The sequence below is a fragment of the Oncorhynchus nerka genome, linkage group LG24 (genome assembly GCF_034236695.1).
Source record: "Oncorhynchus nerka isolate Pitt River linkage group LG24, Oner_Uvic_2.0, whole genome shotgun sequence".
Classification (NCBI taxonomy): domain Eukaryota; kingdom Metazoa; phylum Chordata; class Actinopteri; order Salmoniformes; family Salmonidae; genus Oncorhynchus; species Oncorhynchus nerka.
In genome coordinates, this window is record NC_088419.1 from 50,317,510 (window position 1) to 50,335,359 (window position 17,850).

At 42.4% G+C, this 17,850-nt stretch overlaps 2 protein-coding genes across 6 annotated transcripts in view; both read right to left on the reverse strand.

Annotated features, from left to right (window-relative positions):
- Positions 1-10,534, reverse strand: part of LOC115108085 (guanylate kinase-like) — a 28,968-nt gene extending 18,434 nt beyond the window's left edge. For all 4 annotated transcript variants that reach the window (XM_029632039.2, XM_029632037.2, XM_029632038.1 and 1 more), the window contains exons 1-10: positions 10,435-10,534; positions 8,445-8,560; positions 7,991-8,032; positions 7,686-7,782; positions 7,252-7,390; positions 5,618-5,702; positions 5,422-5,507; positions 5,261-5,304; positions 5,048-5,163; positions 4,596-4,637 (exon numbers count right to left, since the gene is read on the reverse strand). In XM_029632039.2, coding sequence (XP_029487899.1) covers positions 4,596-4,637; positions 5,048-5,163; positions 5,261-5,304; positions 5,422-5,507; positions 5,618-5,702; positions 7,252-7,390; positions 7,686-7,782; positions 7,991-8,032; positions 8,445-8,556 — 763 coding nt within the window. In that variant the 5' untranslated portion in view covers positions 8,557-8,560; positions 10,435-10,534. The remainder of the gene's footprint in view (positions 1-4,595; positions 4,638-5,047; positions 5,164-5,260; positions 5,305-5,421; positions 5,508-5,617; positions 5,703-7,251; positions 7,391-7,685; positions 7,783-7,990; positions 8,033-8,444; positions 8,561-10,434) is intronic.
- A 3,955-nt stretch (positions 10,535-14,489) lies between these two features.
- The window catches only part of LOC115108087 (E3 ubiquitin-protein ligase RNF220-like), a 48,731-nt gene continuing 45,370 nt past the window's right edge, over positions 14,490-17,850 (reverse strand). For both annotated transcript variants that reach the window (XM_029632041.2, XM_029632040.2), the window contains exons 14-15: positions 15,485-15,559; positions 14,490-15,351 (exon numbers count right to left, since the gene is read on the reverse strand). In XM_029632041.2, coding sequence (XP_029487901.1) covers positions 15,280-15,351; positions 15,485-15,559 — 147 coding nt within the window. In that variant the 3' untranslated portion in view covers positions 14,490-15,279. The remainder of the gene's footprint in view (positions 15,352-15,484; positions 15,560-17,850) is intronic.

The following is a 17,850-nucleotide window of genomic DNA, read 5'->3' on the forward strand; positions in this document are numbered from 1 at the left end:
CGTTCCACTTCATGATTGTGCCCCACTTGTTGTTGATTCTTCACAAAAAAATACAGGTTTCTATCTTTATGTTTGAAGCCTGAAATGTGGCAAAAGGTCGCAAAGTTCAAGGGGGCCAAATACTTTCGCAAGGCACTGTACATGATTGTAGTTAGTCTATTTTATTGTCGATTGATTATACATTGGCTAATAGGACCGGTGGTAAAAGGTAGATTACTCTCTCGGCGACAGATCCTTACAAGGCACCTGGACCTTCGTCCTCGATACCTCTGATTCTTTCTCCTGCGAATGACGGGGATGAGGGCCTTGTCGGGCGTCTGAAGTAAATCCTTCCCATCTGACTCATTGAATAAAAACTATTCCTCCAGTACAGGGTGAGTAATATCCTGATGTCTTGACAATCTTTTCGGTCATAAGACACGGTGGCAGAAACATTACGTACAAAATAAGTTGCAAATAATGCAAAAAAACATACAAAATAGCACAATTGGTTACGGGAGCGTAAAACGGCAGCCATCTCCTTCGGGGCCATTCTTCTGAATCAGATGACCTGGCCTCCACAATCATCCGACCTCAACCCAATTGAGATGGTTTTGGGATGAGTTCGACCGCAGTGTGAAGGAGAAGCAGCCAATAAGTGCTCAGCATATGTGGGAACTCCTTCAAGTCTGTTGGAAAAGCATTCCTCATAAAGCTGGTTGAGAGAATTCCAAGAGTGTGCAAGGCTGTCATCAAGGCAAAGGGTGGCTACTTTGAAGAATCTAAAATATATTTTGATTTGTTTAACACTTTTTGGTTACTAAAAGATTCCATAGGTGTTATTTCATAGTTTTGATGTATTCACTATTGTTCTACAATGTATAAAATCGTAGAAATAAAGAAAAACCCTTGAATGAGTAGGTGTGTCCAAATGTTTGACTGGTACTGTATATACTTGACAGTTTGTGGGCAATTTGATATGATAGTTGTTTACAATTAGGCTAAATGTCTAATAAATGTCCTATGAATATAAAATGATAAAAAATGACTCAAGAGCCATAAGAGTCTAGTAATATATCTCTGATATAAACTCAGCAAAAAAGGACCCTGTCTTTCAAAGATAATTCATAAAAATCCAAATAACTTCACATATCTTCATTGTAAAGGGTTTAAAATACTGTTTCCCTTGCTTGTTCAAAGAACCATAAACAATTAATGAACATGCGCCAGTGGAACGGTCGTTAAGACACTAACAGCTTACAGACGGTAGGCAATTAAGGTTATGAAAACTTAGGACACTAAAGAGGCCTTTCTACTGACCTTGAAAAACACCAAAAGAAGATGCCCAGGATCCCTGCTCATCTGCGTGAACGTGCTTTAGGCATGCTGCATGGCGGCATGAGGACTGCAGATGTGGCCAGAGCAATAAATGGCAATGTCCGTACTGTGAGACGCCTAAGACAGCGCTACAGGGAGACAGGACGGGCAGCTGATTGTCCTCGCAGTGGCAGACCACGTGTAACAAGACCTGCACAGAATCGGTGCATCCGAACATCACATCAGCAGGACAGGTACAGAATGGCAACAACAACTGCCCGAGTTACACCAGGAACGCACAATCCCTCCATCAGTGCTCAGACTGTCCGCAATAGGCTGAGAGAGGCTGGACTGGGGGCTTGTAGGCCTGTTGTAAGGCAGGTCCTCACCAGACATCACCGGCAACAATGTTGCCTGTGGGCACAACGAGTCGTGGTTTTGTCTCACCAGGGGTAATGGTCGGATTCGCGTTTATCGTCAAAGGAATGAGCGTTACACCGAGGCCTGTACTCTGGAGCGGAATCGATTTGGAGGTGGAGTGTCCATTATGGTCTGGGGCGGTGTGTCACAGCATCGGACTGAGATTGTTGTCATTGCAGGCAATCTCAACGCTGTGCGTTACAGGGAAGCCTTTCTCCTCCCTCATGTGGTACCTTTCCTGCAGGCTCATCCTGACATGACCCTCCAGCATGACAATGCCACCAGCCATACTGCTCATACTGTGTGTGATTTCCTGCAAGATAGGATTGTCAGTGTTCTGCCATGGCCAGCGCAGAGCCCGGATCTCAATCCCATTGAGCACGTCTGGGACCTGTTAGATCGGAGGGTGAGGGCTTGGGCCATTCCCCCCAGAAATGTCCGGGAACCTGCATGTGCCTTGGTGGAAGAGTGGGGTAACATCTCACAGCAAGAACTGGCAAATCTGGTGCAGTCCATGAGGAGGAGATTTCAGTACTTAATGCAGCTGGTGGCCACACCAGATACTGACTGTTACTTTTGAATTTGACTCCCCCCCAAACACACACTTTGTTCAGGGACACATTATTCCATTTCTGTTAGTCACATGTCTGTGGAACTTGTTCAGTTGTTGAATCTTATTTTCATACAAATATTTACACATGTTAAGTTTGCTGAAAATAAACGCAATTGACAGTGAGAGGACATTTATTTTTGCTGAGTTTATGTCATTCTACTGTTTTCCGTCTTTAGTTATACTTATGTATGATGGAAAACATCATTTTTGGCTTTTTTTTTTTTTATTTTACCCCCTTTTCTCCCCAATTTCGTGGTAGACGAAGGTCAAAATCCATGCGTCCTCCGAAACACAACCCAACCAAGCCGTACTGCTTCTTAACACAGCGCACATCCAACCCGGATGCCAACCGCACCAATGTGTTGGAGGAAACACCGTGCACCTGGCGACCTTGTTAGCACCCAGCCCGCCACAGGAGTCACTAGTGCGTGATGAGACAAGGATATCCCTACCGGCCAAACCCTCCCTAACCCGGACAACGCTAGGCCAATTGTGCGTCGCCCCATGGACCTCCCGGTCGCGGGCCGGCTGCGACAGAGCCTGGGCTCGAACCCAGAGTCTCTGGTGGCACAGCTAGCACTGTGATGCAGTGCCCTAGACCCCTGCACCACCCGGGAGGCCACTTTTGGCTTTTCAGCGAGCTGTCCGAACACTAATAGTCTATGCAGAAATATAACAATTGTGTGCAGATACAGAGCCTTCAGAAAGTATTCAACCCCTTGGATTTTTTTGTTGTGAAACAGCCTGAATTGAAAATTACATTGATATTTTGTATCACTGGACTACACACAATACCCCATAATGTCAAAGTGGAATCATATTTTTAAATATTTTAACAAATTAATGAAAAATGAAAAAGCTGAAATGTCAGTAGGTATTCAACTCTTTTGTTATGGCAAATTTATTTTTGTTATTGACTACCTCATCTCTGTATCCAACACATACACTTATCTTTAAGGTCCCTCAGTCTAGCAGTAAATGTCAAACACAGATTCAACCAGAAAGACCAGGGAGGATTTCCAATGCCTCACAAATTAGGGCACCTATTTGCAGATTTTAAAAAAACAGACATTGAATACCCCTTTGAGCATGGTGAACTTATTTATTACACATTGGAATGTATCAATACACTCAGTCAATACAAAGATACAGGCGTCCTTCCTAACTAGTTGCCGGTGAGGAAGGAATCAGCTCAAGGATTTAAGGAGTTTAATGGCTGTGGATGGATCAACAATGTTGCAGTTTCTCCAAAATACTAACCTAAATCGCAGAGTGAAAAGAAGGAACCCTGTACAGAATAAATATATTCCAAAACATGCTTTCTGTTTGCAATAATGCATTAAAGTAAAACTGCAAAAAATGTGGCAAAGAAGGAACTTTCCAACATAGCACATCACTGAGTACCACTCTTATATCATATTTTCAGGCATGGTGGTGGCTCCATCATGTTATGGTTATGCTTGTCATCAGCAAAGACTAGGGAGTTAAGGATAAGAAGAAACAGAATAGAGCTAAACACAGGCAAAATCCGAGAAGAAAACCTGGTTCAGTCCGCTTTCCAACAGACACTGCGAGTCAAATTCACCTTTCAGCAGGACTATAATCTAAAACACAAGGCCAAATATACACTGGGGTGCCTTACCAAAACAACGTTTACTGTTTTTGGGTGGCCTAGTTACAGTTTTGACTTAAATCTGCTTAAAAATCTATGGCAAGACTTGAAAATGGCTGTCTAACAATGATCAACAACGAACTTGACAATACTTTTTTAAAGAATAATGTGCAAATATTGCACAATCCAGGTGTGCAAAGCTCTTAGTGACATATCCAGAAAGACTCACAGCTGTAATCACTGCCAAAGGCGATTGAACCATCTATTGTCTCAGGGGGGTTGAGTACTTATCAATATATACATTATTATTATTATTTATTTTTTTTTTACAAATGTTAAAATTTTTCTTCCATTTTGACATTACAGGGTATTTGGTGTAGATTGTTGTCAGACAATTTTAATCCCACTTTGTAAAATGTGGGAAAAGTCAAGGGGTGTGAATACTTTCTGAAGGCACTGTAACTGCCACCACACTCAACATTCATGGCACTGCAACACACATTAAGTTTGAGGCCTGGCGTTCATACAGTAGGAAATTCTTACTAAAGATACAGTAAGAAGGCCAGCACCATTCTTGGCCTGGAGAGCACCACCAATATCCTTCTGGGTTTACAGACATGATCTGTGTTTATGAGTAAGAGAATGATACTGTACCTTTGCCATCTACCTCTCCTGGACGTGGGTCCCTTGTTGTATCTGTAAGGACACATTTAGTGAGCATAAATGTAACACCCATCTTATTCTGTGAGCATACATGTCATAAATGATACAGAATGATATCAATAACCTCAACCAATGATGAGCATTCAAAAATATGCCAGACAACGCTAACTGTATGCCGTTTCTTTTGTGCTCAGTGGTCTTCCTCGTGATCCAGTCGATAGCCATCAAGAAGTGAAATGGTGACAGTGGATATCCCTGTCTCGCACCAATCAGTACAGCCATAACTAAACTGTTAAAAAATGGTTTGAATATGAGTGGTCTACAGAAATATCACACTCCAAGTACTATGACAAACGACCTGTAGTTAGATAAGGCTGAGACAGTGGGGATAGATCCTGCTCCGCTACCACTGGAAACTACATGTTGGGTGACACAATACGTACGTGATACGCTGAAGCCGAAAACTCCCTTGTAGTCCTTCAGCAGCTTCTTCAGCAGAGTGCTCTTCCCTGCCCCTGAGGGGCCACTTATTACAACAGGCCTGGGTCCTGACATAATACTGACGCAAAGGGAGAGAGGGATTGAATACAATGAAAGATTTTGTTATAGGACATGTGTGGCTATGATATGCATAATAACAAAATTCTTCTTCTTACGAATTGCATCTTTCTTTCTTGGTTGACTGAACTTTAGTAATTTCCTGTAGAGACAAACATGTGAGAAAATTGTGTGAGACCACTACCGACTGACTCAAATTTAGAGAATTCTACTTTGTCCCTATTCTAAATGTAGACAGTCATCCTCTCTTCAGACTTACCTCAATAAGAACACTTTGCAACTTCTCATAAGCCTCCTCTAAGTCATCATTGACAATAAGCATGTCAAACACTCCAGGCTCGTTGCCTAAAATAGGAAAGTGATAAGTCATAGCATGGATTATTAGTGGTTCCATCCATATTTTCCAAAGATTTGCAGTACAACTATGTCTAAATGGGACAGTAAGGGGGGCCTACTGAGCTCCATGTCAACCCGTGCTGCCTCCAGACGCTTCTGCAGACTCTCCTCTGTCTCCGTATTTCTGTCCCTCAGACGCTTTTCCTGTACACATCAATTGTCCCAAAAGCTATTACAATATCTACATTTCAAGAGTACATTCATACATTTTAAGAGACTCATGTCACTAGCTCAAGGATGACATTTCCAAGGGCTAGCATATGTGATCCGTTTCATGATGTCGGATAATCAAAATGCGTTTTGGGGCAGAAATACCTTCTTGAACATGTGAACTTTCATGTGCTTTAATAACAAACTTGTATGCCATCTGTAAATACTAATAAACATGTTCAATTACAAGCCTAGTTGGTTTAGCCACTGAAAAAGAAAGGAACCTTCCCACTTGCCATGATTGGTTCAGATAATGGATGGGTTGGACATGCTGAGAGAGGAGTTCGGATTGGTTTGCCACTTCTGTCTATAACATGAGCTGCTCAGTATGTGTAGTAGATCATCCTGGCTTTTTTGAAAGACAATGTTAGCCATAGAGAACTACAAAAGTGTGGCTACTCCTCAACAACATTGTTGCCCCGAATTTAGAATACCCTATCGACAAAGATCAGTGGGAAAAGGTTGTGATGGACTGACGTTACTTTCTGCACACAGTTGACTGGAGTGACTTTATTTTAACCTTTATTTAACTAGGCAAGTCAGTTAAGAACAAATTCTTATTTTCAATGACGGCCTAGGAACAGGGGGTTAACTGCCTTTTCAGGGGCAGAATGACAGATTTGTACCTTGTCAGCTCGGGTTTTGAACTTACAACCTTCCGGTTACTAGTCCAACACTCTAACAACTAGGCTACCCTGCCGACTTGACACAGTAACGGGCCAAACAAGCTATAGCTAGCTACAAACCAAATGGAAAATACACGCTTCTGTGAAGCATTCATCCATATATACGGGTAAGAGTCTAGCTACATTTTCAGAATTTATACGTTTCTACGTTCTTTATACGTTCTTTATACGTTCTTTATACGTTCTTGGTCAGAAAGTCGTTTTCATTGCAAGTTAAAGCGTACTAGCGAATGTTAGCTTGCTGACTCGTGTATGATATGTGTAGTAATATTATTTGTATCTCAGAAATATATTTGCATTGCTAGTTACTTTTAGTCTTGAAATCTTTGGTTATTTTCCTTAAAGAGATGGTTGGGGATAAGATTTAAGAGGGTGTGAACGATGCTGAATAGGTGTAGACAAAGAAGAGCTCGCCGCTATTGTAGGTGTACCAAAACATTCAAGGGACATTTTTGCAAAAGTGGAGTTGCAAGTTAATCAAATTTCAAAGCAGAATAACGTTCCCATTCTTCCTCATCTGCAGTGTATGATATACCATTTTGTAGCTCTGAGTCTCTACTTTTATCCAAAAATAGCGGTCCAAGCACAGAACATTGAGGAATGCCAAAATAGACAGTAGTACCCTTTGCGTTGTGTGATTGTGGACTTGTTGCAGAGTTTACAGTCGCTCAGCCATGATAGTCTGCGTTCCATTGTGACATTTAAGAGCCTCATTTGATATACTCCATGAGGCTCTTAAATGTTTCATAATGGGCCATGCTGACTATGGCGGCTCTGAACTCTGAATTGGGCATTACCAGGATCTCTATAGAGGGGGGCTGGATAGAGACATAGATAGGGTCCAGGTCAGTTTGCTTGATGTTCCTTACTCCCTGGATGTCCACATCCAGAATGCAGATGAGACCATTGGCCCGCACTTCATCTACAGAAGACTTGCTATGTAGAAACAGGAAATACAAGTTATGTTCATTCATTGTTTCACAACTCCATTGAACAGCAGAAACAAGAACATATGCATCTTTCCACCTGGTTTTGCACAGTAGGTTTACAACATGGGGGCTTTTAAACAATACATATGGACAGCGTAAGAGTGACACCTCACACCAATGACTATTCCTCACATGCTCCAGTATGACTAGGCTAGAGGATAGATTTCTGGAAAACCTGAGAAGGCACCGGAATTTTGCAACTCATTTTGATGTCAAAAGAAAGTTATCAAAATGTACTCTACCTTGTTCCATACAGGTTCCCGGAAAACTCTGCATTCTCAATGTACGTCCCATCGTCAATATCCTCCTGCATAGCCTCCCTGTTGGAGAAGTGGTAATCTTCAAATAGAGCGGAGAGGAAATGATGTCGTTAATTGCTGAAGCCAGCATTCAAGTTACAAAATCAGAAGTGAAAACCAGAAGTTACAAAACCAAACTTGATTAAAAGCCTGGAGAGCATCACTGATATCCATCTGGGATTACTAACATGACTGAGATGGGTTCACAGACATGATCTGTGTTTATGAGTGAGAGGATGTTACTGTACCTTTGCCGTCTACCTCTCCTGGACGTGGGCTCCTTGTTGTATCTGTAAGGACACATTCAATGAGCATTAATGATCAACATCCGTCATCAACATCCAGTCATGCCAGACAACCCTGACTGTATGCCGGTTCTTTTGTTTTCATTGGTCTTCCTTGCAGCCAGCAAGAAGAGGAATGGAGATAGAGGACATCCCTGTGTCGCACAGATCCGCACAACCATAACTAAACTGGACATGGATGGTATACGGGAATATCCCACTCCAAGTCCAATGACAAACAGCCTATGCTTGGATACAAAGAGGGATACAATAACCCAGACCAAAGTCCTATGACAAACGTGGCCTAGAGGTAGAGAAGGCTGAGACAGTAAGGACAGATAGGGCATACTGCTGTCCCACTTCCTCCCAGACAGGATATTGGGATAGGAGTCAAATGGCGGGTGAAGCACAAACGTACGTGACACGCTGAAGCCAAAGACTCCATCGTAATCCCTCAGCAGCATCTTCATAAGAGTGCTCTTCCCTGCCCCCGAGGGGCCGCTCAGAACAACAGGCCTGGGTCCTTCCATAACACTGGAGAGGGAGAGAGGAAATACAATGAAAGATACAGTGAAAAAACAGTTTGTACTGTAAAATTATGTACATTTAGATTTTTTTTTTTACAAAACCAATGCATTTGCTACACAAATAATCTTAAACTAATTTAATGGAGCCACGCAATCCGTTTTAGACACTTTGGGATCATTTGGGCATGAAATTAAAACGTACTAACTTTTGGACAAAAATGCTTCAGTTAGTATTTGGTGGCACCAGCCAGGTAAACCAAAACCAAAGCATGGATTGTTGTCTCTCTTTGTACAAAGAGTGCTTATAGCGTAATCGAAGTCTGTGCACGGTTGTGTGACAATAGTGACCTTCTATGCAAAGTAGCGATGACCGGCGTAGCCTTTCACTATTCAGCAGCCCACCACTGTCTAGCCTGCCACTACCATGACCAGGAACAGATATACACAAACAATAATGGAATGAAACACACTCGAGATTTATTCTGTAACCTTCAAAATGATTAAGTCAGGCCCTGACTAACTCCACTCACAGGAGCCAATCTGCGTAGAGTGCTTGGAAGCTAACCAGCTAGCGAGCCTATAGCTAAGCAGTTCTTCCTCTGGCCTTAGGCTCAGATGCTAACGTCTAATCCACTGATCCAGTGAATAATCCACTATGATTTAATGGCTATGCCACAATCAGACATGGGGGGGGGGGGGAATTTTCTACCCCTGAGTGTTTGGTGGTCATAATCACTACTTTCATTTAGATCATAGATGTGCAGCTATTCCAGTAACACAATTCTTCCACGAAACATTAGGTTCCACAACAAATTCATCACGTCAGCGATAGCCCAACTCAACATTATACAAATGGGTAGACCTGTGATTTGATGGAGCAGGCTGGATGATAGGACCTTGTAAGCGGGATTAGGCCAAGGCCCATATTCCACGGTCCACTCCAAAACAGATGCAACGAAAAGGCCTTTTCGTTCAAATGGAACATCAGGTACAGAGCTGGGTCAACACCATTACAGTGTATCTGCCAGAAGAAAGGCATATTGGCTTGTCTACTGTGACTCGGACAATAAGGATATTCCCAGATATACACCATGTTCAAATAGGTGTGTTTCAAGTCAGTCAGTAGTGGTGGCAAAACACTGGTGGTAATGTCTGAAGCTCTTCATCCTATTGGCGAAGGATGTTCTTGCTGACTTTAGACTCAGTGGCTAATCAGCCCATCTGACCTATTTCGAGTCCTGTTTGACTCCCTATATCAATGAGGTCGTGACCCTTCAAGGATGTTTCCTGGGAAAACACACTCCAGGCTGTCAAGCTCTTTACTTATTTAATTGGAGTGTGTACTAGCATTAATTCGAAGAGAGCCGTAGATCATTGAACCATCACAACCCAGATCCCTGTCTGCTGAACTTAGTTGGGCATTTCATGAAAACAACAGACCAGACTGGCCATAATTGAATAAATGAGTTAAGGGTCTATTGCCTAACCCCTTAAGATGACTCAACTTCACAAAGACAACATACTGTTGCTGTTATTTTATCTAATCATTGTATAACCTTTTCAAATATACGTTGTCAATAATTCAGGGGAATCCTACTAACGCGTACAACTGAGATCTCCAAGCACGGCAACAAAAGAACATTCAAGGACTACAAACTTGTGAATGATTTCCAAGTGGAGTCCATAAAAAGCAGTTCGTTGTACAGTGAGTAATTGCCAGGTTACATTGATTACTGAAGACAGACCTCAGTTTCAACTTGATGTACTGTATATTAGCTCTGTCCTACTGTATATTAGCTCTGTCCTACTGTATATTAGCTCTGTCCTACTGTATATTAGCTCTGTCTTTCTTACATCTTTGAAGTTGCATGTTTGTCTTACCTTATCTCAGTGGCTGTACTGGGTGGCTGTAGAGAAGATGTCTCGGAGTGATTGAGACGGAGGAGAGAGCTTAGGTGTGTGTTTGTGAGTTGTTGGTAGGTGTGTGTCAGACTGATTGACATAGACAGCTTACTGACAGCCTCAATTACCACCTCCTCCCTTCAGCTCATCAGCCAATCGCATGCTGGCATGCTGGCCTTGTTTATCTGAGCCGTCCAAACAGGTAGCGCCTTAGTTACTTCAAGTCATGTGACAGGACTAGCCCTGATGGCTTCTCGGCTCTGTTTTTTTCTGATTTGTCACAATGTATCACTGGTCAATCAGGTTGTCGTCCTCAGCTCCTGGCTAACAAACCCTGTGTTAATGATAAACTTCTTAATGAAGGAGGAAATGTGATTAAGGGGAACAAAAGGCCACACCATCATTCACTTTAGTATACACAGACACAGTCGAGGGACATAGAGCTTGTTTGATCTAGTAGATTTGCAGTCTGTAAGTGAGAGGTGGCTGCCCTGGCATGGTTGGTGTTACATGCAACACTGGTCTCACATAGAGGATGGGTCCAGATTAAGGTTATGGCGGTCTTGACATTTTGTCAGTCGGGTGATTGCCAAGCAAATAACTGTTGGTACATTTTGAAAAAGTATAATAAATCCATGTAATATAGCCTACACCTTCACAATAAATCCATGTAATATAGCCTACACCTTCACAATAAATCCATGATAAAGAAACATGACATGAAGAAAATGTAGTCTATTTCAGAAGAACAGAATTGCACACTCTTGGGATGTCTTTATGTTAGCCCTGGTCTGGCTATGCCATATTATCACAGCTCATGCTAAGACCCAGATGCAGACACAGGAGGCGGATAGTACGAGTCTCAGAGTTTATTACAGTACGTACAAGGCAGGCAATCAGTAGGTCAAGGCAGGCAAAGGGTCGTAATCCAAATCAGAGTCAAGTAGTTACAGGATGGCAGGCAGGGTCAGGACAGGCAGAAAGGTCAGAACTTGGAAGACAAGAAGAAGCAAAAACTAGAGCACAGGAAACACGCTGGTAGGCGAACTGGCAACAGGCAAACAGAAAACACAGGTATAAGTACATGGGAGACAACTGTTGGGGGTTAGTCACAAGACAGGTGAAACAGTTCAGGGTGTGACACATAGAGTATGCCTGTGGGCTACACTACTTCATTTAGCAGAAAAGATTTGCTTCGAATTCCGTGGCATTATTTTATAGTATGAAGAATACAATTGAACATAGCCCGAATGAAACACAAAGGACATTTTCTCCAAACGAGTCGAGGGAGGGAGTGCGCACGTGCAACTGTTCAGTGTTGAGCAGCTAACAAAGAAACAGATCCTCCTATATACTTGATTTAGAGTTATGTCTGCAACTTTAGCTGTGATACAAACGTTGGGCTATATGTTTAGATGTTTAATACATTCTGCAGGCTGCATGGATGCGACCCTAATGATCATTTGAAAAAGAAATGTATGAAAGCCGTGAACACTGCTTTGCTTGCACCCACTTCATCAGTCTCTCATTCACAATTTGACAAGCACTTGATCATTCCTAGAATTTCCCGGCGGCATCCCCTTTGTGTGGCTGTAATGCCCGCAAAAAAACAATCCATGCCTTTTCCTGCCGATGGGTGAATATAATCATTATAATTCCCTTCTCCCGACTGCATGCTCCTCTCACCTCTCACTCGCATGGCTCTCTCAGATATCTCAATTATTTTTAGCCAATGCTCGTCACGTGATCAGGTCCTTCTCACAGTCTACAAATGAAGACCAACATTGGGGAAGCAACTGCAAATTCCGGGGTGCATATTGAAGATGTTGGAAGGCGTTGATGAGCTGTTAGAGCTATTTCGTCACATTACTAACGCAGCAATGTGCACAAGGCAGAAGGCTTTCAGCGGAGGAATGTTCCAAAATGCTATCAACTAGCGGGAGAACACCATTCTCAAAAGTGACCTCAAATGCGGTTATGCATGTATATTATAAAGGTGAATTTTTTTGTGGTGAAAATGATCACCCCCAAACTCACCGCCTATGTATGCCAGTTAGGCTCTACACCGGTTGTAAAGCGGATTAATGTGCTTCATTTTAAGATGTTATTTGGCCACTTTAATTGTGATTACAAACCTTATTCAAAACATACAGGCCTACGGGCTAGGCTACGTGAGATGTGCAACTATGATTTGAAAAAGTCCCTCAAAAAAAGGCATGAGCTGTTTCTAGCCTTACAAGCAGGGCATCGTTCCCAAGTGATACTACATCATTCACAAGTGATACTACATCATTCACAAGTGATACTACATCATTCACAAGTGAAAATACATCATTCACAAGTGATACTACATCATTCACAAATGAAAATACATAATTCACAAGTGATAGGCTAATGTTGTCACCCATCCGACTGATCTTGATTTAATGTTTTATTTACATATACTAAATAATATATGTGTGAAATTGGTTTTGATTTACAATGGACCATTATCATGCACCGTCTTGAAACGGAGCCGGGGGAAAAAATATGTCATCTATGCACTTACACTTACAGCGAATGGAGGACGCTTTTCCCGTGGTTCATTTTCATGCCAGCCAGGAAGGCTATACTCCTGTTGTAAAGAGAAGCAATGTGCTTAATATTAGGAAAGTTAAGAAATAAACACGTGTTTAGTGTTTGTTTAGATTTTTGATTACATTTGCATTGATGTCGGAGTGATTAGCGGGACAATAGAGTGCTGAGTACCAGGCAGTTAGCAAGTTTGGTAGGTTAGTAATGACCATCAGCAGCATCAGAGTTTGGAGAAGCCTAGTTACCGTGAATAAACGGTCACGTGGAATTTGACTGCGCTCGCGAGTCGTGGCCGCTGGTAAATGGTCACCGTAATAGTCCCAGTCCAGATGCTCCTTTCCCTCGGGTCCCGCACCCGTCTCAGGTGAGCTGATGGTATGACATGTGTTATTACATGTGACACTGGCATCTAACTCAATTCCTGCAGGGCAGAGTGTCTGCGGGTTTTCTTTTCGCTCCCCCTTGTAGTTCATTAATTAATTAAGGAATTGATCAGTTAGGAACTCCCCTCAGCTGGCTGTCTAGGTCTAGGTGATAACAACAACCAGTAGACAAATAGCTTTTCCCAGGAATTGAGTTGGACACCCCTGGCATACAGAGGATGGGTCCTGACGCTACTGATGCGTCATTGTGAAGACTCCCCTTTTACTCTTTGCTCAGCCCATGGAAATAGCCCCCTCTGTCCATCCCACCCTACTGCCCTACCAGGTCAGACTCCTTAGCTCATATCCTTCGTCTTGGCAGGAACAGTGGGCGGTCAGAACCTGAAAAAAAGATCAAGAATAGTAGGATTGAATGGCTTAGTCTTGACCTGACCTGGCCTGGACTAATCCTGAAGTAACCCATTTGTTTCTTAAAGGACAATTGCATAGGCATACAGTATATCAAGGCTCCGGACTGGACATATCAACATGCAAGGAGCTGCTTTGCTTTTTTTATGATGGAACAAATCACACCATAGATAAAAGGGCAACAGGTCAAGACTAATTCGTCGAACTGTGAACATCATTTAGATCAAGAGACTTGGGTAAAACTTTCTACAAACCTTTCACGAATAAGAATTAAGGAACTATTTATGAACTAAATAAGTATTTCATTTTTGTTGTTGTAAAAGTACAATTCATAAGCGTAACAATAATAATTGACAAACCATTTAAGCATGTAATAAGCATTTCTAATTGTTTACCGGTATTTCATGACAGTTATTATAAAGTGTAAGCAAGATTATGGTTTTGATCTATAACGTTGTACACACATTGACTCTAAGGCCGGGATTCAATCCGATCGTGGGTTATAGGCATCGCAGCTTTGAAAAGTCCATTTCCAATTTGAGCCGACACTTACCGTGAATGGGATCTATGTGAACACGTTGTCTTTAAACGTCGCAGTGCCTATAAACCCTCGATCAGATTGAATCTGGGCCTAAATCAAAAATCGGTGGAATAAATGTTTTTCAATGATATCGTTGTAGTGTAGATATTTATTTATGCAATAACCATCTTTTTTAAAGACACATTGTTTTTTTTGTAACATTGATTAATTACACTTTGTACTCCTGTACAAAGAAACACAACCTAAACGACAAAAACACAAAATAATGAATCTCAAAATATGACAATTGTTATGTTCACACTTTCCTCCCACCCGAACTAACCAAAAAACATGACTTTATAAGAACATGACCGTTAACACAACGGGAGTGTTAATCTTTTTTTCACATTAACAATTGAAAACATACACAAAACTATTTACATGTGCTTTATCTTGATAAAAACAGACAATTATTATTTCTAAAAAGAGTACACAGTATATAATAATAGTCCAGAGTGATCTACATCCACCTGAAAGCTTTCTTTCAGTGCCTGAGCGCTGAGAATACTTCAGTTCTTGTCATTTATTTCATCTATATACCTTACGGGGATTAACGGATTGAGCACAGAGTCCTCCTCTTAGAACTCTCCTGGCTCACTAAAGGTGGAGGCGAGCAGGGTACAAACGAACACCATCCAGCTGGGCGAACCAAAGGTGAAATGTCAAACCTAAAACGTCAAAAGGACATGAGGACTGATCGTTGTGCAATACCCAGTCATGGGTACGATCTATTCATGAGGTGCGCCCCTACTCAGTTCGGAAGGTGTGTGTGTGTGGGTGGGTGGGGGGGTTAAGGTGCAAAGACAAGGGTGATCTCTGACAGGCCAGCTGCCCTTTATGTCCCCCTCAAAGGCCTGTGCTTCCCCGGGCCCCGCCGGGCTACAGATACACCCGTCTCAGGTCCCCTGGGGAAGTTATGGTGTTACACTGTGGACAAAGCTTCTTAGCCCCCTAGAAGACAAAACACAGCCATGCGTGACTGCTTGACAGAAATACCATTTGTTGTATGTAGTATCTCTTATATCATGCTCCTTAGCTTTAGTGTTATCTGACAGGATTTCTTTCCGTTTTTCTTTATTCTTACCAGTGTGCGGAGCCAGCACTCCTCACAGTGGACGTGCCAGCACTGGATGGAAGTGAGGGGCGTAGAATATGTGTCCTATAGGGGACGGACGGACGGACGGACAGACAGACAGTATTGGATTACAGTGCTACACAGTGCTACACATTCCACATTCTGTCCTGTTCCCACTCTGATTAAATGGGAGACAGCTGTCACTAGATGGCGCTAAGTGTCTGTATCTGCTGTATTAGTGCCGCTTGAGAGGATGGATGAGTGGATGGATGAGAAGTGGCTAGGATGGATGAAACAGCTACCCTTTGACTTTTTGCACATGTTGTTACGTTACAGCCTTATTCTAAAATGAAAATGAATTAAATCGTTTCCCCTCCCGTCATCAATCTACACACAATACCCCATAATGACAGAGCAAAAACTGGGTTTTAGATTTGTTTAAAATGTATAAAAAATGAAACACTGAAATATCACATTATCACAACATCACATATTCAGACCTTTACTCAATACTTTGTTGAAGTGCATTTGGCAGCGATTACAGCCTCAAGTGTTCTTGGATATGACGCTACAACCTTGGCACGCCTGTATTTGGGGAGTTTCTCCCATTCTCTGCAGATCCTCTCAATCTCTGTCAATTTGGATGGGGAGCGTTGCTGCACAGCTACTTTCAGGTCTCTCCAGAGATGTTTGATCGCGTTCAAGTGCAGGCTCTGGCTGGGCTACTCAAAGACATTCAGAGACTTGTCCTGAGCCAGTCCTGCGTTTTCTTGGCTGTGTGCTTAGGTTTGTTGTCCTGTTGGAAGGTGAACCTTCGCCCTAGTCTGAGGTCCTGAGCACTGATGAGTAAGGTTTTCATCAAGGATCTCTCTGTACTTTGCTCCATTCATCTTTCCCTAGATCCCGACTATTCTCCCAGTCCCTGATGCTGAAAAATATCCCCACAGCATGATGCTGCCACCACCATGCTTCACAGTAGGGATGATGCCAAGTCTTCTCCAGACATGACGCTTGGCATTCAGGCCAAAGAGTTCAATCTTGGTTTCATCAGACCAGAGAATCTTGTTTCTCATGGTCTGAGAGTCCTTTAGGTGCATTTTGTCAAACTCCAAGTAGGCTGTCATGTGCCTTTTACTGAGGAGTGGCTTCCATCTGGTCACTCTACCATAAAGGCCTGATAGGTGGAGAGCTGCAGAGATGGTTGTCCTTCTCGATGGTTCTCCCATCTCCACAGAAGAACTCTGGAGCTCTGTCAGAGTGACCACCGGGTTCTTGGTCACCTACCTGATCAAGGCCCATCTCCCCCGATTGCTCAGGTTGGCCGGGCGGCCAGTTCTAGGAAGAGTCTTGGTGGTTCCATTTAAGAATGATGGAGGCCACTGTGTTCTTGGGTCCTTCAATGCTGCAGAACATTTTCACAACCCTTCCCCAGACCTGTGCCTCGACACAATCCTGTGTCGGAGCTCTACGGACAATTCCTTTGACCTCATGGCTTGGCTTTTGCTCTGACATGCACTGTCAACTGTGGGACCTTATATAGACAGGTGTGTGCCTTTCCAATCAATTGAATTTACCACAGGTGGACTCCAATCAATTTGTAGAAACATCTCAAGGATGATCAATGGAAACAGGATGCACCGGAACTCAATTTCGAGTCGCATAGCAAAGGGTCTGAATACTTACGTATATAAGGTAAGAAAAATATATATATATTTGCAAAAATATCAAATAACCTGTTTTCGCTTCATCATTATGGGGTATTGTGTATAGATTGGTGAATCCATTTTAGAATAAATCTGTAATGTAACAAAATGTAGAAAAAGTCAAGGGGTCTGAATACTTATGCACTGTAGCTGTGATACATTCCTCAAAAGTCCGGATTAAATCAATTGTTCAATTGGAATGTGCTTACTTTGGGTCTCATAGTGTGTTTAATTAGTTCAGTATCAGGATACAAGTCAGTGCTTCTGTTGAACTAGATTCCTCCCAGTGCTGCTATCCTAACTAGCCTGGTCCCAGACGCCTTTGTGCTCTTATCCAACTACAGTGCCTTGCGAAAGTATTCGGCCACCTTGAACTTTGCGACCTTTTGCCACATTTCAGGCTTCAAACATAAAGATATAAAACTGTATTTTTTTGTGAAGAATCAACAACAAGTGGGACACAATCATGAAGTGGAATGACATTTATTGGATATTTCAAACTTTTTTAACAAATCAAAAACTGAAAAATTGGGCGTGCAAAATTATTCAGCCCCCTTAAGTTAATACTTTGTAGCGCCACCTTTTGCTGCGATTACAGCTGTAAGTCGCTTGGGGTATGTCTCTATCAGTTTTGCACATCGAGAGACTGAAATTTTTTCCCATTCCTCCTTG